The sequence below is a fragment of the Pelodiscus sinensis genome, chromosome 7 (assembly GCF_049634645.1).
Source record: "Pelodiscus sinensis isolate JC-2024 chromosome 7, ASM4963464v1, whole genome shotgun sequence".
In the NCBI taxonomy this organism is placed as follows: Eukaryota; Metazoa; Chordata; order Testudines; family Trionychidae; genus Pelodiscus; species Pelodiscus sinensis.
Window position 1 is genome coordinate 46,373,484 of NC_134717.1, and position 27,932 is coordinate 46,401,415.

The 27,932-nt window shown below is 43.3% G+C and overlaps 1 protein-coding gene across 6 annotated transcripts in view; it reads left to right on the plus strand.

Annotated features, from left to right (window-relative positions):
• The window catches only part of OSBPL6 (oxysterol binding protein like 6), a 178,378-nt gene extending 165,673 nt beyond the window's left edge, over positions 1-12,705 (plus strand). For all 6 annotated transcript variants that reach the window (XM_025182804.2, XM_006119448.4, XM_014571709.3 and 3 more), the window contains 4 exons: positions 1,580-1,724; positions 2,782-2,908; positions 3,647-3,769; positions 4,445-12,705. In XM_025182804.2, coding sequence (XP_025038589.2) covers positions 1,580-1,724; positions 2,782-2,908; positions 3,647-3,769; positions 4,445-4,553 — 504 coding nt within the window. In that variant the 3' untranslated portion in view covers positions 4,554-12,705. The remainder of the gene's footprint in view (positions 1-1,579; positions 1,725-2,781; positions 2,909-3,646; positions 3,770-4,444) is intronic.
• Positions 12,706-27,932: the final 15,227 nt, after the last annotated feature.

The window sequence follows — 27,932 nt, forward strand, 5'->3', positions numbered from 1 at the left end:
GTTGCTGCACTAGTGCATTATAGCTTGCCTAGGGTCTGCATTTGTTCAGTACGTTGGAATAAGGCTGTTTAAAGATCAAAGGGAAGGGAATAGATATTCCCAAGGAAAGGAAGAAAAGAAAAGGAGGGAAAAGCAAATAGAGGATGCGATGGGGTGAAGGTAGTTCCCCCACATTGAGTTGACAGGATCAGGGCAAAGAATTCTTCAGTACTGGAGAGTGGCAGTGGCAGCAACTTAGGTATTTGGGAAGAGGAAAAAAAATTATACATTTGATTTTTTTTACTTTGGCGGGGTGCCTTTTCCTACTACACAATGGTGTAAGGATCTGACAGATGAAGAGACTTTATATTACCAGTGTGCTCAGATAATTACATGAGCTTGAATCCCTATACAAACAACCAAACTGCTATTGTCATCAGAGGTGATCAGTAAACCTATTTATGTTGATGCATCCAGTATTCTGATTTCTTCATTTTAAATCACAACCATTATGAGGATTGGCAATAGATTTTGAAAAAAGAAGAAGTCTGATGCAAAATCTGGAACTACCCATCAGGGGCAGATAAGAAACATTTGCAATATGTATGGATTCTCATGCAGAAGCATTTGTTACTTTATTACTTAGTCCTGCCTGGAGTACTGGAGATTGGATGATTGGATTAGATGATCTATTGAGTAGGGATGTAAAATTCCATTTAATCAGTTAGCTGCTTAAACAGGGACGTGTGGGGAGCTGGAGTGACTCCCTCACCATGCTCTGGCTGGGCTGGAGCACCCCTGCCTGCAAGGCACCTGGCCAGGCCTGCTGTAGGCAGGGGTGGCTCTGTCTGTGCTGGAGCCTCCCCCACCCATGGCAGGCCCCACTGGGCTGGAGCAAGTCTCCTGCCCGTGTTGGGCAGGAACTGCTCCAGCCCTCTTTGGTTAACCGTAACCAGTAAGTATAATCCATATGGGGTGATGCTTACTGGTTAATCATTCACATCCTTGCGATTAAGGTCCCTTTTAGTCATATACATCTATGATTCTGTTGTTTTCCTATCTATAAAATATTGTGGTCCAAACATTTTTCATTGTAATCCACTTGTTTAAGAGATGTTGAGGTAAGTTACATGGTAAGTTTTCCCTAGTTATTTTTAGAGATGGACACAAAGGCTTAGCATATTATGTTGTTCCAGGCTGCCATTTTCTTTTGGGTTTGAATGTAACTAATATTCATTTGGATGAAATTCTAATTTGTGAAATGCCAGCAATGTGCACGATAGTATAAAATGGAAAATAATGGCCAAGTCACCACCCATTAAGACTTTATCATGTAAATAGGGTAGACGTTTGGTAGATTAGTTAAGTCTATATAGAGTTGCTGAGATTTTTGTATTAGAATTACAAAGATGTCACATCCTTATGCATATCTTACATTTCAAGAAATAAATAGCCTCTAATTTTTCTTTGTTGGAAATCTAGCTGCAAGTGATTTTTATTTGTCACGGTATTTAAAGGAAGTATGTAGTGGGGTTTTGTAGTATACAGTGTGACAAGGAAATCAACTTTGTTTACTTTCTTCACTTTGGTACATTTCCAGGTAAATTATTGGAATTCAAATGTAAATGAAGTTCAAGGGGTTGTCATGGACCAAGAAGGAAAGGTGGTGCATCGCCTCTTTGGAAAGTGGCATGAGGGACTATACTGTGGGATTGCACCTTCAGCAAAATGTATATGGAGGCCAGGTGAGAAAATTCTGGTCAAGTGAAATCCTTCTGGTGTCTATAGTCTTACTGGAAATATGTAAAGCTGCTTTTAGCCACCTTTTTAAAATACAAATGGAGAAACAAAATACACAATAAACTAAATAGCGAGAAAGGTGTAGCAGTATATTTTATTATTGAATGTAAAAGAATCTAAAAAATGTGTATACTTCATCTCAGTCATTTTTTATATTTTGCTCAAAATTTGAGGTTAAAATTAATTCCTGCATATTAATTCCTAAATTAATTTATCGTGTTGGGAACATTATCTGAAGCAATAAAGAAAATAATTGGATTTTGGAATAAGCAAAATGTATATTTTAGCATTATCCTCCTTTCACACCTGCGCAGATCAGGGTATCTCTGTCAGATTAAACAGAATTACATTTTTTATAAAACCAGCATAAATGAAAGGAGAAACAATTTGATTATGTCAATCCATATTGCCTTAATTGTCTGGTTTTCAATGATAAGGAGCACTTGTGGTTTCCATTGACATAAGTTTCCTAAAAATTGGTTACTTGTTTAAAGAGAAAATGTGAATCCAAGTGATCATTACTATTCACCTCGTTACTCTAGAGCAAAGTGGGTGTTTCTGTTCTAATTTGATGACATTTTACACCCATTTTGCACCCATTTTGGATAGGAAAATCAGGGCAACAGTGAATCACATGCTATGAACCTGTTTGGATACCAACATTTGGTAGAAAACCCCAAACATTTTCTTTTTTGAGTAGAGTGGTTTATTTTTAACTTGAAAGGAATATTTCAGATATTTCCCAAAAGAGAGATTTAAAAAGTCTTGATCTGTTGTGTAAATAACTCTATTGATAACTCTATTGTAGAATACATTAATATTAAATTAAAGATGGTCTACCTAGAAAATAATATTTGATACATTTTAAAATTGTATAAAAAAGGAATTGTAATGTATCGATATTTTATTGGCTGTTATAGCTTTATAAATTCATTGCACTCTGTGTATGTGCTTATAAAATAATAAAATAAGAATTTTTGCTTCTCAAATATGTTTATACAGGATCCATGCCAACCAACTATGAACGTTATTATGGCTTTACAAGGTTTGCTATTGAACTCAATGAGTTAGATCCTGTATTGAAAGATATTCTTCCAACAACAGATGCACGATTCAGGCCAGATCAGAGGCAAGAAAGCTCATTTTTATGTTTAATATTTATGATTATTTTATGGCAAATTTAAATCCCACCATTTAATTTTGCCAAGATCTGCACTATGATATACGTTAGGCGTTAGAAAAGAAAATATTAAGTATTACAGTAAAAACCGTGGCTTCTCCAGCTCAGGAAAGGGAAGCATACAGACGTCCTGGTGGTATGAGAATTCTTCTGGCAAAGGCAGAATTCTAGAAAATTCCAGGAAATATATGCTCTGGAGTGTCCTTTTCTACTCCCACAAATAAAAGTAGTGTTTATCTAGAGGTTGTGCTTGCTGTTAGCAGTATAATTTGACTGGCAAGGTGCACGTGCTTGCTATAGGTTAGGCAGGTATAGCTGGCAAACCGACATGTCAGCCATTCTTGTATCTTAGCTTTCTCTTGCATGCTATGGAAGGATCCTACACTGTTTATGCAGAGAGTAGGCAGCTTGCTCTTATGAGCTGAAAATATAAATAAGACTAAAACTGTATTTCAGACTCAGAAGTATAAATTGAATGATTATAGTATTTCCTTTTTAATGGACTCTGGCCTTAAAGTAGGTATATGGAACTCAGTAGTCCTTTTCAAGGACAAAGCACTTTTCAAGGCTTCTGGCCTTGTTTTTTTGTGATGAATACTTCTTTTTTCTAGCAATGTTTTTACAGAATATATTTTTATAGAAGATGTTATTGTATATTTACTGAAAGATCCATTGTTATATGTACAGACTTTTGGAAGAAGGAAATGTAGAAGCAGCATCAGCAGAAAAGCAAAGAATAGAGGAACTCCAGAGAAGTAGAAGACGGTACATGGAAGAGAACAACATTGAATACACACCAAAATTTTTTAAGTGAGTAAAGTGATTTTTTTAATAAATCTATAATTTGTTTATATGCAGCCATCAACATAAAGAGAACAGACAGGGCATCTGCCTCTCAAATAGCAAGTCCAGAGTAGTGTAATAAAGAAGTGAAAAAATGGAAACAATCCAATCACAAGAAATATTTTCAGAGCTGTGACACCTGTCCGAGGCCATTTAAAAATATTTTAAATTAATTTAATGCTGTGAAGGGAGGCAGATTAACCAGACAAGGAAGCTGATATTACTTGTTAGGCCACAAAGTAAGAAGTAAGACGTGGACAATAGCCTTATAAATATCTTCATACCACCCTGCCAATGTGCCTTAACCTTAGTAGTGAAGAAGGGCTGTGGCATAATTTTATTAAACAAAATGACTGAAATGCAGAAAGGAACCAAACAGCATAAATAATGGAAGTAAATTAATTTCTTATCTTGCCATCTGGTCTACATAGTTAGAGTACACACACACAAAGTCCACTGGAAGTCAACAGGGCTTCACCTGGGTGCAGGCTTCTATGAATCAGACACAGGTTATGAAATTGTTTCATTTTTAAATCTCTGATGTTTATGCTAGGTATCCTTTTAAAATATGCAATCTATTAATGTAAATATTAAGACAATTTTCATCTGGTTTTGTTTTGTCTCTCTTTTTTGCTTTTGCAGAAAAGTTATCGATGCCAATCAAAGAGAGAGCTGGGTTTCTAATGACACCTATTGGGAACTGCGAAAGGATCCTGGCTTTAGTAAAGTAGAAGCCCCCATACTCTGGTAAACTGAGAATATAGATCTAGTAAACATATCACTCTCTGAAGAAGAAGAAAAAATAACTATGCACAATATGTTTCTTATAGCTAAGTGTGGTTTGTGGGTCTACAGAAAACCTACCATTCGCTTTTATATTCATCTTTATAATGGACTTTCGAAAGTGCATTAGACCAGGTCCCTGGCCACTTTTGGAACCTTTTTATTTTGCAGCAGCCATTTAAAAAAACTTTTAAAGTTTCATTGTATTAAAAATGCAAAACAAAGGAAGCAGATATGTTATCCAGAGTTGCTCGGAAGAGGTTGTAAAACACAAAACTGCAACCAGTGCTTAAGACAGTCATTGAGAATAACAACAAACAAAACGAAAGAATATAATCCATTTTGTTTTCACTTATTTTGTTAAACTCTCTTGTGTTACAACAGTCTATTATTTCTGGCTTGAAACTAGTCCTTCAGTGTAATGTGCTTGGACTAGCCTTGTCAAAAAGACATAATGCTTTTCTGGAAGCTGTTCCCATTCATATGCCATTGTTCATGCCTTAAACAAAACATGAAGATATCCAATAAGTCATTTTAAAATACGTGTGCTTAGGCTTGTGTGAAGGGCAGATTTTATTCATATTATAAATATTGGCGATCATGTATTATTTAAAAAAAATCCATCTAAATAGATGAGAAGGGGAAAGTGACCTGCTGTACATGCTTTTGCTTTGTGAAGCTGGTTGTGTAATCAGACTGAAACAGGACAACTTGCTAACTTTGTGACAGTTTTGGTAAATGCATATGGGTTGCTAGTCTGAAAATTCATATCCAACATGCCTAATGCTGTGATGTATTTATCATATGTGCCCCTGATTTGATATGAACTCTCACGTTTTCACATTTCCCCATAATGGTTTATACCATTAGAATTTCCGGCAGCTTTGCAACAGTGTTAGAAACACCAAAAGATTTCATAGGAGGTCTTCTGGTTTCTCTCCAGATACTGGATGGTACTATAAACATAACTGGCACTTTCTATCATGCATACTATATATCTTACTGGTCTGTTTATCTGTGCGCATTCCCCACCTGAATTTCTGAGCTAAATTTGTTTGGGGAAGGTTAGAGGCACCCATGCATGCCGAGTTAATGGCTTTTTGTGTTGTCAAAATAGTTTTTATGCGAATTTAATTTTCAGAGTTTTTCACAAAGTGATTCTGTAGTTTTTTATTAGGACTCTTAAATGTTTTTATGCCACAGTTAACATCTATAGAAAGAGGCTGGGCACTTTCTGTCTGAAAAAATGACTAAAATGCATAATTGTGGAGGGCAAATATTATTAATTTTTGTATTTAAAATTATATATTCCATACTATAGAATCTAGTCCTTTCTTAATGCATCTGGTGTTTAAATAAATTAAATTTGCCTGTATACATCTTTGGAACGTCCTGATGACACTTTCGTGTGTCATCTTGTATCATCTTGTATCTTTTTGCAAGTACTGGGTATGCTTACGTTTTCTGCAGCCCAGCATTTCCCACAAGTCTGGACATCTCCCTCCTCTCTCTGCAGCTTCATGGAGGCAGATCAGTATTTTGGTGCTACATAGACTCCTCTACTCCTCCTTACTGCCAGATTCTCTGCCTTCATGTCAGCAGTTGGTGTCGGTTTCTCTTGCTCTCATTCTTACCTTTCAATTTGAGCTTTATCTGCCCAGTTTTGGGGCAGTTGGTAGCAGTGTTCTCCTCCTCCCACGTTCATATTTCTTCCTGGGTCAGTTACACCTCCAGTAATTTAACCCTTTCTGAGCATCCGCTGCAGCATTTCCCTGTTGGTTTTTCTGCTACTATGTAAGTATAGCTGAGCAACCACGAAAAGATAGAGTTAAATCCAAGAAGTGCTCTGTTTGTAAAGCAGCCTTCCCAGGCTCACCAGAGAGTGAGTTATGCCCAGCCTGCACCCAGCCAACCAATCCTAATTCCATTAGGTCCCCGGGCTCCTAATCAGAAAGTTATAGGTGGGGTTTTCTTTTCACCTAAGCAGCCATGGCTCCAATCAGGGAAAAATGTACCAGAACCCCCAGTGCAGAGCAAGTAAAGGCTTTAAAAGCAAGGAGGTCCCCAACCACTTAATTCAGGAGTAAATCCCAGAGGAATTTTGCCAAACAATGAGGAGAGGCTTCAGGGGCCTTGCAATCCCTCCATCCCAGTCTTAAAGAGGGTCCTGGGGTAAGAAGCACAGCTTCTAATCAGTCTGCTTCCTCACAAGCTAACCAGGAAGGGTTAGAGAAAAATTCCCTCCTTCCTCTGGGAAATGGGACACAATGGGGAAGGATTAGGAGAGACATCTTGAGAGGGCTTGAGAGCCTGAGAAAGGCAGGTCACAGACAGCCTCAGCAAAACCACAGCAGAGCTTCATTGCTCCCATAAAACACTAAAAAGGTTAAAAAAATCAAAAAAGGGAAAGAAAAAGGAAAAAATCCAGGAGATTTTCGTCAACCACCGACAAAGGAATTATTCAGATAGCGAATCAGGGATACTCTATTGAGCTAAAAGCTCCAGTCCATCTGTTCTTCATCCAATAACCAAGTTCCAATGACCCCATATAACACAGGAGCTTCCTGGGGTAGCAGAGTTAAGTCTGTTACAGAAAAAAAACAACAAATGGTCTAGTAGCATTTTATAGACTAATGAAACATGTAGACGGTATCATGAGCTTTCGTGGGCACAGCCCACTTCTTCAGATTACCAGAGTTATGTGTTGGGGATATGAAAACTCGAAATAAATCGGAGAGGGGAAGGGAAGGGGGGAGAGAAAGAAACAGGGAGGAAGGTGGGAGACAGAGCATCATTAACTATCTGGAGAATGGGTACTTAAACCTAAGCAGATAAAAATCAATGTCAATAGATAGATTCCTAAAACAGGAAGGATACCACTCAGGGAGCTGTTAGCACCTTCAGTGGTTATGAAGTAGATAGAGTCCCCACCAGCCCATATGACGATTGAGTCCATTAGCATGTGAATTGAATTTGTGGATGAACTGGGATTCCAACGCTTCTCGGTGTATTTGGCTTTTAGAGCTGGTTTGTGACAAGACAGCTACTTGCAGGTCTGTCAGACTGTGGTTAGGCAAGCTGAAATGCTCACCAACAGGTTTCTGTATATTCCCTTTACGTATATCCAATTTGTGTCCATTGATTCTTTCCCACAGAGACAATCCAGTTTGTCCAATATATATAGCATTGAGGCACTGCTGGCATTTGATGGCATAGATCAAATTATTGGATGTACAGTCAAATGACCCTTCGATTTTGTGGCTTACATTGTTTGCTCCAGTGATGAATTCGCCAGTGTAGATATGTGGGCAGAGTTGGCATCTTTTTTGGTTTCAGGGCTGGGTTCCTGGAGGTTTATGTTGTGGTTGTATGGTTATCAGAAAGAATACGTTTCAGGTTAGGGGGTTGTCTGTAAGCAAGAATAGGTTTTTCTCCTAAGGCCTCTGAGAGTGAGGGATCATTTTCCAAGATGGGTTGTAGATTGTGTATAATGCATTGGAGGGGTCTGAGTTGTGGGCTGTAGGTAACAACAAGAGGAGTTCTGTTATTTTCTCCTTTGGGTCTGGGTATTTTTTTGGCTCTATTAGTTTTTTCACTTCCCCAGGTGGGTATTTCAGTTTTAGGAATGCTCTGTAAAGATCCTGTAGGTGACTGTCTCTGTCTGTGGGATCGGTGCAAATCCGGTTGTATCATAGGGCTTGGCTGTATACAATCGACTGAAAATGTGTCCGGGATGGAAGCTGGAAGCATGAAGGTAAGTGTAGCGGTCGGTAGGTTTCCGATATAAGGGTGGTGGAAATTTTTCCATTATTTAACTGTACTGTAGTATCCAGGAAGTGGATTTACCTTGTGGACTGGTCCAGGCTGAGGTTGATAGTAGGGTGAAGGTGTTGAAATCCTTGTGGAATTCTTCAAGAGTCTCTTAACTGTGGGTCCATATGATAAAGATGTCATCGATGTAGCGTAAGTAAACTAGGAGTGCTAGGGGGCAAGAGCTGAGGAAACGTTCAAGGTCAGCCATAAAGATGTTGGCATATTGTGGTGCCATGCGAGTGCCCATGGCTGTGCCACTGATTTGGAAATAGAAATAGTTTCTGAATTGGAAGTAGTGGGTGAGAACGAAGTCGCAGAGCTCTGTAATCAGGTGGGTAGTGTTGTTATCGAGGATGGTGTTCCTGATGGCCTGTAATCCATCTTCGTGTGGAATGTTGGTATAGAGGGCTTCTAAATATCTCTTCTTCTGGATATGGGAGTGTAGAAAGGGTGTAGAAAGGTTATCTGGGTTGTACTCCATCTTTTTCATTGTTTAGAAGTGCACTGGGGTATCTGAGCCATTCTTGACCTCAAAAGATTGGATAAAGAAGGGGAGATACTTATTATGTAATGAGTTCTTGTTTTCATAACCCCCCTAACATCTGATCACCACTTCCAGATGTACGGAATAGTGGAAGACAATGAGCCACAGAACAAAAAAAAATTTTTCAGTGATTTACTTTCTGTGACCAGTGCTTATCACAGTTCTGCCAACCCCATAGTGCTTTTGAACCCAGGGTCGGAGATGAAGTAGAATTTCTGCTTACATAGGACTATTTTTTCATGGTCTAATCTACATAGTGATTTTTTTCTTTCTGGAATATTTGGTGGTAATGGTATGCAAGTTTTATAGCTTGGCAGGATCTCATCTGGTGATAATAGGAAGTGGAGCGGGTGTGGCCACAGCATGAGGTGCCAAAATGCTTATCTGCCTGCCTGTGAAGCTGCAGAGAAAGGAGAGCAACCCAGACATTCAGAATTGTGGGAGACACTATCTGCAGAAAGGATGTTACCAGTAAGAAATTTTCTCTTTTGTAGTTAAAGATTGATTCTGATCTGGAGGTTTCCTATAGGGACATAGGACATATTACTGGATCATCAAGTCCAGTTTTCTGCTATTGCAGGCATCCTGGTCATGTACTTGTTCATGAATGTATCTGATATAATTCTGTGCCTCATCTTGAGAACTGCATGGGTAGACTTTAGAAAGACTCCATTTACAGGCCCAAGAGTTCTCATTGCAGAATCAGCTGTATCTTAACAGCTTTACCTCTAATGGTAAATGTCTGTAGTTATTTTATTTTATTTTATTTTATTTTATTTTATTTTATTTTATTTTATGTTGTTTTATGTTGTTTTATGTTGTTTTATGTTGTTTATATAGTTTGTGGAGATTCTTCAAGATATGTGGTCCCTATTTGGATTCCGAATATGGGTGAACCATGCACACCAAGCAGTGGAATCAGGTGTTGTAGTAATGTCAGTTGACTCACACTTCCATTGTACATCTCCCCCATGTTTGTAGCCAAGACTATAATTGGCTGTGCTGGTCACTGCTGCACCAATATCCCTCTTATTGCTAAGCAGTTCAGTCTGCAGCCAAGGGGATGGAAGATGGGTATTGGAATCCAAAGGGACAGTACGATGCATTTTGAAGAACCTCCAGTTTATAGGTAAGTAAACTTCTTCTTTGAGTGCTAGTCCCTATATGGATTCCAAATGTGGGTGAGTAGTGATTAGCATGGGGATGGGTGCAAGGACATGCTTGGAAGTGTTGTCTGCAGCACAGCGTGGACCATGGTAGCATCTGCAATTGTGGCGTGGGTGATGGCATATTGAGATGTGATGGTGTGGCTGTAATGCCAGGTTGTGACACAACAAATGTTGTGCCAGGAGATGAGTAGGGAGGTCAATGTGGTGCTCAGGTAGAGCATGTTGTGATTCCATCTATGATGTCATGTTGGTGAAGGTGTAGCATTCATGAATGCACCCAGAGATCCATTTGGAAATGCTCTAGAGAAGGGGGATTAGTCCTTACAATGCTCAGAAATTGACAGAAAGTGACATGGTGAGGTAGAATGCTAAGGCACAACGGATATCAATGGAATTCAGTGCTTGGTCTATGTAGGAGATGTGGGGTAGAAGACCGGAAGGTGAATACACTGATTTCGATGGTTTCTGACACCACCCCAGAGGAAATTTAGGGTTGAGATGTAATGAAACAGAAAAAGTACAGCAGAAAGGGATCTAGGGGATCTCAGGGTCATAGTGGACTACAAGCTAAATATGAGTCAACAGTGTGACACAGTTGCAAAAAAAGCAAACATGATTCTGGGATACATTAACAGGAGTTTTGTGAGCAAAGCACAAGAAGTCATTCTTTCACTCTACTCTGGGCTGATTAGGCCTCAGTTGGAGTATTGTGTCCAGTTCTGGGCACCACATTTCAAGAAGGATGTGGAGAAATTGTAGAAAGTCCAGAAAAGAGCAACAAAAATTATTAATAGTCTAGAAAACATGAGCTATGAGGCAAAGCTGAAGGAATTGGGCTTGTTTAGTTTGGAAAAGAAAAGACTGAGATGGGACATGATACAATTTTCAGGTATCTAAAGGGTATCACAGGGAGGAGGGGGAAAATTGTTCTCCTTGGCCTCTGAGGATAGGACAAGAAGCAATGGGCTTAAACTGCATCAAGGGAGGTTTAGGTTGGACATTAGGAAAAACTTCCTAACTGTCAGGTGGTTAACACTTGAATAAATTGCCTAGGGAGGTTGTGGAATCTCCATCTCTGGAGATATTTAAGAGCAGGTTAAACAGACACCTGTCAGGGATGATCTAGACGGTGCTTGGTCCTGCCATGAGAGCAGGGGACTAAACTTGATGATCTCTCGAGGTCCCTTCCAGTTCTAGTATTCTATGATCTCTGTGGAAGACTGGTTCACTGACCCATTTGGCTGACATGATGGCTGGCAAGAAGATCAGTTTCATGGAGAGATGAGAAAGATAGGACATTGTTAGGGGCTTAAAGGGCAGTTTTATAAGAGCAGAGAGAATGAGATGAAGATCCTAGGTGGGTGTGAGTTTGACTGTGGGCGGGAAGGTATTGAGAAAACTAGGGATGTAAATATTGGTTTAAAAAGTTAACCAGTTAAACAATAAAAATTATATTGGCTAACTGGTTAACTATTAACAGAGGTCGCTGAGAGTGGCATGACAGAGGCTGGTCTCCAGCGCAGTGTGACTGCCCCAGACATGGGTAGAGTTGATCCGCCTGATGAAGGACAGCAATACTGGCTAGGAAATCAAGACCTTGCAGTCTAGGTGGTCACACTGTAGTCCAGGGGGTCAGGGAAGTGCATGGCTAGCAGGGGACTGTTTGAGTCCCCCACTGGCCCCGCGCTCCTAGTGGCACTTCCGCCTTTGAAATGTAGCAAGAACCAGCAGGGCTCTTGCTACATTTCAGAGGCAGAGGCGCCCTTATTGACTAATCAAATAGTCAATGCAAATTACATCGACTATTCGATTAGTTGATTGACCTAAGTTTAACATTCTTATTACAGGCAGTCCCCGGGTTACGTACAAGATAGGGACTGTAGGTTTGTTCTTAAGTTGAATTTGTATGTAAGTCAGAACTGGTACATATTGTAGGGGAAACTCTAGCCAAACATTTTTTTTTAGTTTTGGATAGCATAGGGAAGGGTTAACTCCCCTCTAATGTTTGTTTTGCTGTCTGTTCCCCTGTTCAGAAGATTTCACATCACTTTCTGTCCCTGTGACAATTGGATTTTGAATATTTTGGGTTGTCTTGGAAAAAAGGATTGGCGATAAAGCTTCAGTGGAGACACCTTTTTCCCATGATAACTCTTACAGGAGTGAATTTCCCTTCCTAGGGGTAGATTTCCCCTCACTTCCTGTTGTCTCAAGGACAGGAAATGAGATTAAATCTTTCTAATGCGATTTACTGTAAAAACCTCAAGTGGCTCTAACCCCACACCAAACTAACCAAAACTAAAAAAAAAAAAAAAAATTGCATGGAGTTCTACTTTAAATGCAACTTGGACAGATGTTTGTCTTAACATATTCTTTATTTTTAACTGTGCATGTAAATGCTTAAACATTTCAAATACTGTACAGTACTGTACAGTACAACCTTAAACAGTCTTGGTAGAGGATGATGGACTTGTTGGAGAGGATGGGACTGGTATTAGAGAGTCAGAGTCTGATTCTGCTGCTGGAGTCAATTTCTTGAAGTAGGCATCAAGGGAGGTTTGTTTAGAGCTTTTTTTTTTCTCATCATAAATAGCCCTGTAGCATCTCAGACCTTCGGTAACTGTGCGGTAAACTTTTTTGAACCTCTCTGTATCAGGATCTTGCTCCTCTAACATTGCCATTCCTGCTTCAATAAGATGAAAAGCATCAGCTAACTCTTTTGTAGAAAAATTTTTCAATTGTGGAGTTTCTAGGTCCTGGTTTTCTTCTCTAGATTCTATCTGCTGCTCTAGTTCCATAAGGTCTTCATTGGTTAGTTCTTTGCCATGGGAGTCGAGTAACTCTATGATATCATTTTCAGTGATGTCCAACTGCAGTTTATTACCAATAGCAACCACAGTTTGCCTGGTTTCGGTGATTTCATCATCTGTAAACCCCAGAAATTCTTGTGTGAATTGGGGGCACAATTTGTTCCAAACTCCTCTCATATTTGTCTCTTTCACTTCATCCCAAGCATCAGCAATATTGTTGATGGCATCATAAATGTTATAACTTTTCCAGAAAACCCTTAAGGTCATCTCATCCTTTTGGGTAGCCCTGACAGCTTGTGAGAATGTCCTCCTTAACTAATAGGCCTTAAAGGAGGCTATGACTCCCTGATCCATTGGCTGAATTAGTGATGTGGTGCTTGGGGGTAGAAATACCACCTTTACATTGGGGTGCATGTCATGTAAAGTGTTTGGATGTCCAGGGGCATTGTCAAGGAGAAGGAGAATTTTGAAAGGAATGTTTTTGCCCAAGCAATAACGTTCAAAAGCAGGGACAAAATGGTTCGAAAACCATTCTTCAAACATAGCAAGTGTAACCCAAGCCTTTGAATTTGCCCTCCAAATAACAGGAAGAGATGCCTTAGGGTACGTCTAGGCTACATGCCTCTGTCGCCAGAGGCATGTAGATTAAGCTACCAGACATAGGAAAATGAAGCGGCGATTTAAATAATCGCCGCTTCATTTAAATTTACATGGCTGCCGCGCTGAGCTGACAAACAGCTGATCAGCTGTTTGTCGGCTCAGCGCGATAGTCTGGACACGCGAGTGTCGACGTCAAAGGTATTTGTCGACCACCCAGGTATGCCTCCTGGGATGAGGTTTACCTGGGTGGTCGACAAATACCTTTGATGTCGACACCTGTGCGTCCAGACTATCGCGCTGAGCTGACAAACAGCTGATCAGCTGTTTGTGGGCTCAGCGCGGCAGCCATGTAAATTTAAATGAAGCGGTGATTATTTAAATCGCCGCTTCATTTTCCTATGTCTGGTAGCCTAATCTACATGCCTCTGCTGACAGAGGCATGTAGTCTAGACGTACCCTTAGTGACATTGCGTAGTGCTCTCGGATTTAGGGAGCGATGCACTAGCAAAGGTTTCAGCTTTAAATCCCCAGATGCATTACCCCCAAGCAATAAAGTCAGCCTGTCCTTTGATGCCTTATGTCCTGGTGCACTTTTTTCCTCTTTCGAAATGTATGTCCTCTCAGGCATTTTTTTCCAAAACAAGCCAGTTTCGTCTACAGTAAAGATTTGTTCTGGCAAATAGCCTCCATCGTCAATAATATCTTCCAATATCTTGGGAAAAGAACTTGCAGCACTGACATCGGCACTCGCTGCTTCACCTTGAACTTTAATATTATGCAAATTTGTTCTTTTTTTAAAGCGATTGAACCAACCTTTACTTGCAACAAATACTTCATTGCAATCACCTTCATTTGCTGTACGAGTAGCTTTTAAATCATTGAAAAGGCTTTGAGCCTTTTCTTGCACTAAAGAAAGACTGATAGGTATATTACGCTGATTTTGGTCTTCTATCCAAATTGTCAGCAGCCTTTCCATCTCGATAATTAAACCACTGCGTTGCTTGGTAATAATCGTAGCATTCATTGGGGTATGGCCTTTCACATGCTCCATTATTCTACCTTTATCTTTTAAAATTGTTGCGATTGTTGACCAACTGTAACCATATGCTCTTCCAATGGATGATGGATTTTCACCTCTCTCTGATCTCTTTATTATTTCTACTTTATCTTCCATGGTGATGGTTTTTCTTTTCTTTGCTGTATCACCAGCACTTGCATCAGATTTGTGTTTTGGAGGCATTGTTGCAGGGTGCAAATAACTCTGTACAGTATGTACACAGATTCTGGTCAGCGGGACGCCGAGCCCAAGGCACCTTTGTTTTGAAGTCCAGCTGGGCCGATTGTCAGGTGCAGGACCTTTACAATAGAAGAGGCAGTGGAGTTACACGCCTAAGATGGTGCCTGTGGAGGCTTGGGGCACGTGGTGAGGAGTCGAGCTACCCAGTGATGGTGGGGGGGGGTCACCTTTATGGGCGTGACCGGGTCTTGAGCCAGGTGAGGGCTGGTGGCAGTGTAGAGCCGGCCCTGACAGCTTGAAGGAGCGAGCAGGAGCTCTGCAGCAGTGATCTCCCCCTGCGGTGTGAACCTGGGCTGTCAGCTAGCGGGAGGTAGGGAGATTACTGTATGTACGTATGCCAGTGGGAGGTAGGCTGTCAGCCAGCGTACGTAGCAGCCTGTGGCCAGAAGCGCGGCTATGCTAACTACGCTTACGTCGGCTCCATAGTGACGAACGGAGGCCCTCGCTGCTGCACAGTTATACTAGCTGCGGATGCTGCAGCGTTGTTTGCGTAGCCATGCTGCTGGCCAAAGCAAAGTCAGCGTTGCCGCACCGCATAGCAGTGAGGACCTCCGTTCGTAACTACGGATCCGACGTGAGTCGGATTGATGTAAGTCGGGGACTGCCTGTATTTAAATATGATGGCTGAATTTGCTTTTCCTTGGTGAGCCTTGTTATGTCCATAACCTCTTTCTCCCTTTTCCAGCTACCCCATGCTGGGATGGGGTTCTGGGACTTGTGCAGCTGTGACTGCCGCTTTCTCCCATTTCTGGGCATTCCATGCAGGGGAGGACTCAGGGGCTTCTCTTCCCTCCCACTCCTGCAAGTGGCTTCCCCTCCTTTCCCTCCTGGTCCCATACACTTCCTGTAGCCTGATCCAAATCTTCCCATATATTCCTCTGAGGGTACAGGTCCTTGTCCCAAGATCAGGCCCAATAAAAATATTATTTCAATTATTTTATAATTGGGAACCCCGATGTACACTGGAACAACATTCACACTATAGGAACACTCTTATATTTACAAATAAATAATTTATTTACAGTTTGTACTATTCTCAGTCTGGAGGGAGGCCAAGCTGCATCACTACATGGCAGACAACCCAATTAATAGTTCCATAGAGCCCTGTTTTCAGGGCTGGCCCGCCACAGTCTAGGGGCTTCGGGCCAAATAATAGCCCATCTGCAGGCAATGAAGAGTCCTGGGGCTCAAGTCAATGCTCAGACCCAGCTTTTATTCAGGGTGAGGCAACAAACAGTTTGAGGCTGTTTAAGGCTCAGGCTTGTCTGCAGGGTGAGCAGTAGTTGAAAGGCTTGGCCCTCGTTCAGGGCGAGCTCAACAAACCATTCAAACAAACAGTTTTGGTGCTCAGGCCAGAAAAAATTTCGTTGAGTAAAAAAAATTAAAAAAAAGAATCCACCACCGTGGCCCCTTTAAAAACCCTGTGATGAGGGCCTAATAGGTTGCTGGCGGCTGCCTGCCATCTTGCCTCCCTGTGCCAGGCCGGACAGCTCCCCGGTAAGCACTAGGGTTGCCAGGCTGCCTCCATATTGAGCCAAACAGCTTGGGATTTTTGCCTCCTGGCTGGGAAAAAATCAGAAAGTACCGGATATTTTAGGTGTCCGGTATTTTCTGAATTTTTTTACCAGACAGAAAGTGAAGATAACGGACTGTCTGGTTCAATACTAGACACCTGGCAACCCTACCCAGCTCAGGGCCCTAACAGTGGCAGCGATGGCTGTCACTGGGTTAGTGGGGATCCTGGCTGCAACATGCCAACCAGATCACTGGGTCAGCAGGGATCCTTACCACAACATGCTGCCCAGTTGACTTCCATTTTCTTAGCTGGCAATGGGTTGGCTACCCCTGGGCTGCTTCCCACTTCCCCCCATGGGCCTACATGGCCTACTGTCTGCTCCTTGGGGTCCGCTGGGAACAATGGCACTGGCAGAGTGTCAAGTGGCTCAGGATTGGGGTCAAGCAGCAATCTGAGCAGCCCTTGACAGTCTTCTTGGCCCAGCAGCAGCTCTGGCAGCCCAGGCCAATCTTCTGGGCCCAGCAGCAGCCCTGGTATCCCAGGACAATTCTCCTCTCTAGGGCAGTGTGGTTGAGCTTTCCTCTTTGGGAGCTTGGGGAGAACATCTGGCGACTTCTGGGGCTGGGCCCCCACTGAGCTCTTAGCTCCCACTTTTATACTTCTGGTCCCGCCCTTCTGCTTCCTGGGGGTTGGGACTGGGTTGCTGTAGCCCTGCCCACCATGGGGATTTAGGGATTCCTTCCTCTTCCAGGTCAGAGGGAGGCCAAGCTGCCTCATTACACAATTATACACATTAACTGAGCAAGGCAGATAGAAACAATACTGAGAAAATACAAAGAGTGATTGGTATATCCATATTCACACCATGCCTGGATGTTTGCCCTTATTTTCCTCATTACCATCACTTTCCTCGTCTTCACCATTGCCCATCATTCTGGCCCCTCTCAAGAACTACATCTCTACCGTTGCTGCCCTGGGATGCTACTTTTATCGTATGTTGCGCTGACATTACCATATTTAATGTATATTTAATAAGGAGTTACCCTTATGCCTTATTTGTATTTCTTCCCTTTACAAAGGCTAACATGTCCTTTTCCCATAGGTTCTTATATCTATGATTTCAGCCCATTATTATATGTGTCAGTTTTTTGCCATGGCACATTTGTGGTTGGATGTTCTATCCAGAACCTGCCAGAAACTGGTGTCAGCTCCTGTTCTGTGGTCAGTTGATGTTATATGCCCAAGACTTTCTCTAACATCCTACTTCCAGTTCTTTATAACTTATGAGTTAAATTAATCTATGCCAGTGTTTTCCAATTTTATTAGGTCATGGAACCCTTTTGAACTTGAAAGAATTTCGAGGAACCCCTAATAACAATCCTTGGAATACCTGCATTTCTTATTACTTGGCTGTAATTTTTCATAATTAACTTGAACGGCCTCGGAATCTTCCTTGCTGGTTTCAGTAACAACATAGATGTGTAAAGTACTCACTCTTTTTTTTTTTTTTAAGTTCCTTCTTTTAGCCAATGATCCATGGGGAATTTTGGTATCAATAATGTAATTCTATGTGTAGATATTATGAACTTGTATTGTTAAAGTCACGCATGTGAACCATGCTCCCTGACAGTGAGTACGGGGATTTCCAGTGTTATATAACATGTGATTGCGCCACTGATTGACAGCATGCCCCTCCCTCCCCTCGCCACTCTGCACTTCCAAAGGGACCTAGCAGCAGCGAGCAACAGCTAAGTCCCCTTAGGAATGCAGAGTGGCAGCGTGGGAGAGGGGGAGAGGACTCTTGGGCTGAGAAAGAGAAGCGGGACCGGTTGCTGCTGCTGCTGCTGCTAGATCCCTTTGGAAGTGGCGGCGGGGAGGTGTCTGAAAGCCAGCAAGGGAACTAGAGAATGAGCTGGCGTATTTGTGTGCTGGGCAAAGGGCAGGGGCATCTGCAGCCCTTCTAAGCATGCTAATTGCCTCCGAAATGATTAAAAAAAAACATGTTTGAGCAAATAAAAAGACCCCCATACCACGGCCACACTTTGACTGGTGCCTCATTCCCATTGGGGAGGCTGTTTTTATCCCTCCTGCCCTGCCTGTGCTGGGGCTTTGCACTCTGTGTTGTGGAGTTTACCTGGCACCCCTCCCCTCACAAGACCTGAGTTTGCCCCAGAACCGATCCTAGCCCTGCATGCTGCCGCTTCACCCCGCACAAGTCAGTGTTAACTCACCTCCTCTGTTTAGCTACTTTTCTTTCTTTTTAAATGCTTTTAACGTGTAGTAAGCAAAAACTTATAGCTAGTGTGGGCAGGGTGACGGGCACTGGCTTCAGTAGAGCTGCTGAGCATGCTCAGTGCCCTGAAAATCGCTGGAAGTAGCACAACCTCATAGGTAGGAGCTTTCAATATTACTGGCGCCTCTCTGTCCCTTTAAGACGGGGAGAGGGGAAGTGTTCAAGTTGTCGTGGAACCCTTACATTCACTTTGCGGAACCCCAGGGTTCCGCTGAGCCCCATTTAGGAAACACTGATCTATGTCAAAGTTCACAGGTCTTAAGCCTCATGCTAGCTCAGGGGTGGGCAATAATCCAGAAGGGGCGGGGTCAGAATGCTTTTGGGCTTACCTACCCACAGACCATGATTTGTCTAGGGGTGGAGGAGCCCTTTTGCCTCCCCTTTCCCACTAGGCACCCATGCCTCTGGCAGGGCGGGAAGAAGCTTTGCATGCTCACTCACCCCCAGGACAATCAGGGCCTGGGGGCGGGGAAGTGTGCAAAGCCTCCTCCAGTCCTGTGAGGAATGCATGGCACTGATTGGCCTGGGGGAGAGGGGAGAGCACAAAGCTCCTCCCGCCCTACCACACCCTGCAAGGAGCACGTGGCACTTTGAAGTGCCACGTACTCCTTGCAGGGTGGGAGGAGGCTTTGCCACTCCCCCACCTCCAGGACAATCAGGGCCTGGGGGCAAGGGAGCTGCATGAAGTTTCCTTCACCCTGCCGCCCACCCTTCGCAAGCATACGGCACTTTGAAGCACCATGCGCTCCTCGCAGGGCCGGGGAGGGAGGGCAGAGGAAATTTCATGCTGTCCTCCCACCCCCAGGCCAATCAGGGCTTGGGGGTGGGGGAGCACATGATGTCTCCTCCTGCCCTGTGATGAGTGCATAGTGCTTCAAAGCACTGCGTGGTCCTGTCAGGGCAGGAGGAAGCTTCGTGCTTCCCCACCCCCAGGTCCTAATTGGCCTGGGGACAGGGGGGTGGCAGGGTCTCCACGGGCTGGATCAACCCACTTGGTGGGCCAGATCCAGCCTGCGTAGGCCCTTTTGCCCACTCCATGCTAGCTGCTAAAGCCAGTGTCTTACAGGATTCAAACCTGTAGGTTTCTTGCTTTACTGCTGAATATAATAAAGCAAAATATACTGTCAAGCAGTGAATATAACAAAGGTAAGCTGGCCCACTGAGCTACACTCACCTGCAGGAGGAGGAGTTGCTGGCAGCATCTGGCTTGGGATGGACGCCTGGTGTGGCTGCTTGCTGCAGCTGCCCCAGGTTGGGCATGGGCTGCATCTGTTTCCCCGTTGCCACCTGGCTGCCTGGTATGGGGGAAAGGACAGCAAGCGCTCAAACTCTGGAGGAGCTCCTGTTGTTTCTGTGCTGCTGCGCAGGGAACAAACTGCAGCCACCTCACCTGCACGTCCCTCCTCTCTTACATGCAGAACAAGAAGCCACATGTGACCAGCTGGTGCTGCAGGCAAGTTTGGGGCAAGGTCTCTATACACGGCCCCTTTACCTCCACTGCAGCATTGCATGGTTGCTATACCCCCCCCCAGGGGCTGGATTGAATTGTTGGGGAGCCAGAGCCGGCCCCCGGGCCAAAGGTTCCCTACCCCTGCTGATCTGTAGACAGAGAGGAGCTAAGCTGAAGGCAACACATATGAAAACGGGCATGTGACATGATTGAGGTGCACATGGTCATGTGTCCAAGAAGGGAGAGGCAGCCACTGGTAGTGATGTGGGAGTTGCAGTGCTGGCCTGCAATTTGATTCATGATGGAAGGAAGGCCCATACTGCAATGGTATCAAGTCATGCCCCAGGAAAGTCAATCGTCTGGGTAGGAACGAGGATGGTGGAAAATAGGTGGGGGAGAGAGCACAACAAGGAGCCATTCATCTAGGTAAGGAAAAACCGAGTAGCTGAGACTGCACATCTGTGTTGCTGTGACAGTGAAAATGTGTGGTGCTATCGCTGTGCCAAAAGGCAGGACTTGCAACGGGTAGTGGCTGTGCTGTACTGTGACACAGAGGAGCTTTTGATGAATAGGGTGAATATTGACGTTGAAATAGGCATCCTTCATGTAGCGAGCCAACATCCAGACCCCCAAAGGGTTGAGAGTGGGTGAGTAAAGAGAAATTCCATGCCTTTGGCAAAGACAAAATACCATTTCTCTACTTTCTCCAGAGCAGGGGCACAGGAGGCAGAGAAATGTCGACCAAGGGTGCTGACACAGTGTTTATAGTGAGGGTGCTGAGAGCTGTTGAACCAAACTGGAAACCCTGTATATAAAGGAAACCACTTCAAGCCAGGGGGTGCTGCAGCGTCCCACACACCCCTACTTCCAGCACCTGTGTTTCATGCCATCTGAGCCAGTTTCAGGATAGTCTAGTTGATGGGGAGAACCACCCAAGAGAGTCCCTGGGGTTGGAGGATGTCCAGTGACTGGACATCCTCCAATGGGTGTACAAAGTGTAATGGCTCCAGAGATTGGTAGTGGTCATCTGGTGGGACAGAGAGGCTGGAACAAGAGCCTTATCTGAGGTGGAACAGGGTATCGTGGGAACTGGCAGTACCAGTTCCATCTCTCCTTCCTCCTCTTACACAGGGTGCCAGAGGACACATTGGGAACAGCTGGTACAAGGCCACAGCCAGGGCAGGGTATCATTGGTAAAGATCTTAGAGTGGCCAATAGCAAGAGTCTCTTGGCATGGGTGGTCTGCACCGGGGTCATAAAGTGTTGCCAAATTTCATGCTGTAAAATAAGCAACTCGGTTTTCATGATGAGCCAAAATAAAGCTAATCTTGTTTGAACACATAGCCAAAACCAAGCTAAACCCTAAAAAAACCTAGTTCTGGTGGAAGACTGCACACCAATCCTCAGTCCCCTCCTGTAACCTGCACCCCTACCTCCTCCTACAACCTGAGCCCCCTCTCAGAGCCAGCACCCTATGCCCTATGCTCAGAAAAATGTTCTGGGTGTTTCCAATCACTGAATCTTTTGATAAATGCATACACTTTCATTGAAAGAAGTTTGCAGGCAAAGCAGTAAACATTTTCAATTAGTAAATAAGCCAGTATCACGTAACAAATTTACTTTGTGCAGCTGACAAGAGAATAGATGTTCAGACAGCTGACACTTCTTCCATTTAATCATGCAAGCAGAAGCAATGAATTTTTTTATGTTTTTGTTTTGAAGCTATAGCGATCGAAAAAATTAGTGAAACTTGCATTAGAGTTATTCCACATGCAGGACCACTGCTAAATTCATCTGCTTTTACTGCATTTGTCCCACCAGCATAACTTAATCCTGGCTTGCTTGCCTCCCACAGGTCTTGATCTGTAGTTTCTGTCTTGAAAGCCAAGGCCACCTTGCCAGCAATAGTGTCTGCCAAACCAGCCTTGTCATTTTATCCTCTGTTTCTCCTTTCTCTCTCTCCTTGAAATATTGATTTATTGTCCGTATATTTTGAAGCAAAGCAACTTCTTTAACCTCCTTTGCTTGTTTCAGATTTCTCTTAGCACTCCTGCTGAAGTAACACCAATCCATTCTGTAAATTTCGTAAACAAATATGGTGGTGGTAAGATTCTATTTTACTGTCTGTTAATTCTAACAGAAACTGTTGGCATCTGACCAATCATGCAGCAATTCATGTGCATACTGCAACAGGAGTGTCTCAAAGTTTGTTGAAAAGTGACCAAAAAGAATCATACATACTATAGTACATTTAAAAGCAAAAACCCTGGGAAAATATTTTAGCTTATATACTTAAAATTCAGAAAAAGCTAAAAATAAACACATTTGTAAGCCCTGAAAAATAGCAGCCCTTTGCATACAGTATACATTTCCCACAATGTATTTAAATATATCTATATGCAAAGCTGAATTGTAATACAATATTGGATTTACAAGAACAAATTACACAAAAATGGCCTTTTTTAAAAAGGGAAAACAACCTGGGAAAACGACAAGAAAAATCACTAATTAGATAATTCTGGTTTATAGAAATATTGATAGATCTGTTACAGCAATTTTTGATGGCAAAGAGATTTTTCTGGGACCCCCCACATTGGCCAGGAGCCCTGGGCATGAGCCCCATGGTCCTGTGTATTAATCTACCATGGAATACAACTAAATAACTGTATATAGTTGTTCATAGTGTTATCTACACATAGTAAACAAACAAGAAATTGCTCTCTCAAGAAACTGAGAGTGCAGATGGACTGGGGTTCTGACTCTAGTAAGCAGGAACTGGAATAGTGTCAACCCAAACAGCCTTTTATAGCCACAGCTGCAAACATGAGGAGCACTTAGAATGCACATGCAGGTGAATGGACACGAATTCAGAATCTTTTGGCTCCAGCACATGGTTCACATGTGCACCCACGTTTGAAATTCATATAGGAACCAGCACTCAAGAATGTATATTATCTTGTTTTTTCTTCAGTTCATGTTTCTGTTTCAGAATTCGTAATGTACTATAAAATAGTTTGTTAAAGAATGATCAATAATACAAAACATCTCGACAAAATCTGCTGTTAAATCCTTGCTGAGGAGTGAGTGTAGCACTCTGTTTTGTATGACTAGTAAAGTGTATAAACTAGCAGAGGGTGGATTTGTGAGGTCCTAATAATACTGCTAATTTAAAAAAAAGTTATAGAAGCCATTTTTTTAGTATTATACACCACAAATATAAAAGAATTCCTCCCTGAAATCTGTGCTCAGGCACAACGCTCCTCTGATTTAGTTTGTGTTGTCTGAAAGGACTGTAAGATCAGTCCACAAAACAGGCATTACCTGATCAAGGCCCCAGTCCTATGAATACACATGAGTAACTTTAGGGCTTGTTTGTAATTTGGACTATAGGGATAGGAACTGCAGCATGCACCAAAATGTTGCACTGTAACTGCCTGATGTGGACACTGCTGGTATGAACTAAAAGGTACCAAGTTTGTATTTATGGAGCTTCAAACAGGGCTATGTAAGTGGAAACTAGGTACTGTTCGGTTTACCCTAGCACAGCAGTTGTCAACCTTTCAGAGACAAAGAGACTTTTTTTGTTTTTCTTTGACCAAATTTTGAGAGACACATCACACACAAAGCTTCTTGTACATATACACAAAGGTAGCAGGCATACAGCAGATGACAGCCAACTTCTGACTTAAATAAAATAGGTGATGGAATTAACTGTGTTCAGCAAATGCAGCTTGCATTTTGATGGCAGTTTCTGCAAGGAACCTAACATCGATGTCACAGTAATGTTATTTGTATTGCTTCAGTGTTCAGAAATGCATTAACATCCATGTTTCTCAATGTCCCTTATGAACAAAGACGGCTTTCGTTCAGGTGAAAGAACTTAATCTAAAAGCAAAATTACAGTATTTTCTTTTCGTGATAGCTTCTGATTTAACATATTTAAGTGAGAGGTTAATTCCACCATCAAATAGAATTTCTTCAGTCAACAAGGATCTGTTAGCTCTGCATATTTAAGCCCTTTTCTTGAAGGAACATCCTAATTTAATCAGGACCTGGTGCAAATCTCATCAGGACTGCGCTTCTGAAAAGCTATTTTACCTTGTTATACACAAGAAGATGGGAATATTGGCTTCTTGAAGTTCTTGACGAAGCCTATGACAGAGCTCTTTGCCATTATTTTGTTAACACTCTGCATAATCATTTACATTGCGTATGAGATTTCCTCTGGAAAGGGTTGTCCACACACAGTGCCTCATGGTGGATTAGCCAGTGAACTGAAATTACATCGGGCTCCATACTTTTTTTTAAAAGTCCTGCATTCGGCAGGGGGCTGGACTTGATGACCACCTGAGGTCTCTTCCAGCTCCGTGATTCTATGAAACAGCATCTTTGTGGCCCCTTCATACTCAGTGCTCCCTCTGTAGCAATAGAAATTATTATGTTGATGTCAGGATGTTTTTGTTTCAGGCATTGTCACATCAGATGCAATATCTTCACATCAGATTTATTCTTTGAGTGACAATACTGAGATCAACTCTTCTTGAGGACTTTGATCATTAACATATCTGCTGACTAAGGCAACCTTTGCGAGGTTACCCACATCATATGTCTCATCACAGGCAATAGATTTCATGGTGCTGATTTCATGTCACTAACATGCTGGTTAATTACATCTGTGGTCATCATAATAGTTCTGTCCTTTAGAGTCTTTGCAGATAATGGCAACTCTCTAATTTCCTTAATTATTTCATCTTTGTTTTTAAAATTGCCAAAGAGGTGATCAGATGTTTTAATAAAACATTCTTTCACGTATTCTCTATCTGTGAATGCTTCCTTCATTTGATGATTTCTTGAGCTGCCACAAACTAGCAGTAGTGGTTACACTTGGCGCCTTCATCTATTTAGCAAATGTCCATCTTGTTTGCCTTGCCTCAGAGCTCTTCAACTGCTTTTTTCCTGCATCAGCAGTGGATAGGTTTCAGAAAAGGTCTATTGCTTCTTTTCAGAATGTTTTTCTAGGTTTGATGTCTTATTGGATAGTTTCTCATTGCGAATGAGGCACAATGGGAGTCCAGCTGAACTCACTAGGGGTACGTCTACACTACAGAGTTAGTTCGAACTAACTTAGTTCGAATTAGTTAATTCGAACTAAGCTAATTCGAACTAACGCGTCTAGAACTAAAAACTAGTTCGAATTAGCGTTTTGCTAATTCAAACTAGCATGTCCACATTAAGTGGACCCTGAACAGGGCTTAAGGATGGCCGGAAGCAGTGCCGGCAGGGCATCAGAGGAGGACTTAGAGCGTGGAGATGCTGTCTCGGGCTAGCCGAGGGCTGCGCTTAAAGGGACCCGACCCCCACCCCGGACAGACAGTTCTCAGGGGTGCCCCGCTTGAAAACCAGTCCTGGCTTGGAGTGCCCGGAGTGCCCACACTGGGCACATCACACCACTCGGCCATCAGCCCGGCTGCACTTGCTGCAGGCTGCCATCTGGGGAGAGGGGGCAATTGGGGGGCTGCAGGAAAGCTTCCACCCCCAGGAGCCCGCAGAGCCAGCCCAGTCCTCCCCATCAGGGTCTCGTGCCCCATTCCTCCCTCACCTCCTTCCACTTACCCTTCCCTAGCCCCTTTTCTTGATGTACAAAATAAAGGACAATTGTGGTCAAAAATGGAATCTGTCTTTATTGAACAAAACTGGGGGAGACTGGGAAAAGGAGGTGGGAGAGGGGAAGAGAGAGGGTGGGAGAGGGGAGGGCAACTACAATGATGAGGGGTTGGGAACAGGTCCCATATGAAGAGAGGCTAAAGAGACTGGGACTTTTCAGCTTAGAAAAGAGGAGACGGAGGGGGGACAGGATAGAGGTCTCTAAAAGCAGGAGTTGGGTGGAGAGAGTGCATACAGAAAAGTTCTTCATTAGTTCCCATAAAGAAGGACTAGAGGACACCAAAGGAAAGGAATGGGTAGCAGGCTTCAAACTAGTAACAGAAAGTTCTTCTTCACAAAGCAAAGAGTCAACCTGTGGAACTCCTTGCTGCAGGAGGCTGTGAAGGCTAGAACTGGGACAGAGTTTAAAGGGAAGTGAGATCAAGTCATGGAGGCTGGGTCCATGGAGTGGTATTAGCCAGGGGGTAGGAGTGGTGTCCCTGCCCAAGGTTTGTGGAAGGCTGGAGAGGGATGGCACGAGACAAATGGCTTGGTCACTGTCTTCGGTCCATCCCCTCCAGGGTCCCTAGGGTTGGTCGCTGTCAGCAGACAGGCTACTGGGCTAGATTGACCTTTGGTCTGACCCAGGACGGCCATTGTAAACTCAGGGCTCAGGGTCGGGGGTCTCAGTGGACCCCCTTGATTTTCATGCACACCTGCTCCTGGGTGGCCAGGCTGGCAGCTCTCCTGCCCAAGCCGGCCACTTTCCTGTGCCTAGTGCAGAGATCATGGACAAGGTCCACGATGTCCGCACTAGCCCAGGCGGGTGCCCGCCTCTTGCGGTCCCGGGCAAGCTCCCAGGAGCCACCAGCCTGGTCCCGTGAAGAGGGGGAGGGCTGGGGGGCATTGGGTGGCTGGCTCGATCCGTGCCAGGTGCAGGGTCTGCTGGCTGGGTGCTGGCAGGCTTGCACCTGGCACGGGCACCGTAGCCAGCCCGTGCCCCTTTAAGAGGTCCGGGGCCGGGAGGGGGGCATAGAGTTTCCCTGGTGTTGGCCAGAGTGGCCACCAGGGAAACCTGGGAAGGGCTAGCCTCCCACTAGTTCGAATTAAGGGTCTATACAGCCCTTAATTCGAACTAGCTAGTTCGAACTAGGCTTAATCCTCGTAAAATGAGGTTTACCTAGTTCGAACTAAGCGCTCCGCTAGTTCGAATTAAGTTCGAACTAGCGGAGCGCTAGTGTAGCACCTATCAAAGTTAGTTCGAACTAACCTCCGTTAGTTCGAACTAACTCTGTAGTGTAGACATACCCTATGAAACCATAAGACTCAGTCCAATCATTTTGAAATTTTCAATGTTTATTTTCTATGTTTCTTTTTTTGGTTGTCGTTTTTTTTGATTGAAGGTATTTATCCAATCTGTTTTATTTCTGACTTCAGACTTTTTATATTGTTTGATGTTGGAACAGACTAGTAATAGAAGAGAACCCATCTGCTTCTTTTTGACAAGAAATTCCACAACAGTCGCCTTGGTAATGAGACATTTGTATTTTAATATAAACTGGAAGCAGAAGAGAAAATGTATGTACATAATACAGGTTAAACCTCTCTACTCTAGCACCCTCAAGACCAGACTAGTGCCGAACCATGGGAGGTCAATATTGTCTAGCACCAACACTTCCACTGCTTACTGGGCTCTTAGAAGACAGCACCCAACACTGAGAACCAGGACTAATCACTGTAAACAAACTTTATGGGACCATAGGAACCTTGGCCACATCCATGATAAGTGGACATCTAGCTAACTAAAATTATACTGGAGCATGTACGTTGCCAGACCAGAGAATGTCGGACTAGAGAGGTTCAGCATGTGCTACATTTTAGGGTGTAAAAATGTCAGGACAACCAAAGAGCCACATGCAGCCCCAGAGCCGCAAGTTGCTGACCCTTGCCCCAGCAGCAGCCACACTGAGCATCTAGAACACAACATTTGTTGCACACGGCAGTTCATATTGTAGTAGTACAAGCTACAGTGCAGTGTAGAGAAAGCGTCACCTATGTGAGCAGTACTATTGACTTTGAAGACCATTACTACATTAATACAATTGCCCATGTGCATGAGGATTTGTAGCCTCAGACCTTTAGTCTTTTTGGCTGTTATGAAAAGAAGAAGTCCATCAGATACAATCCAAGTTTCATTGAAGTCAACAGCAAAATT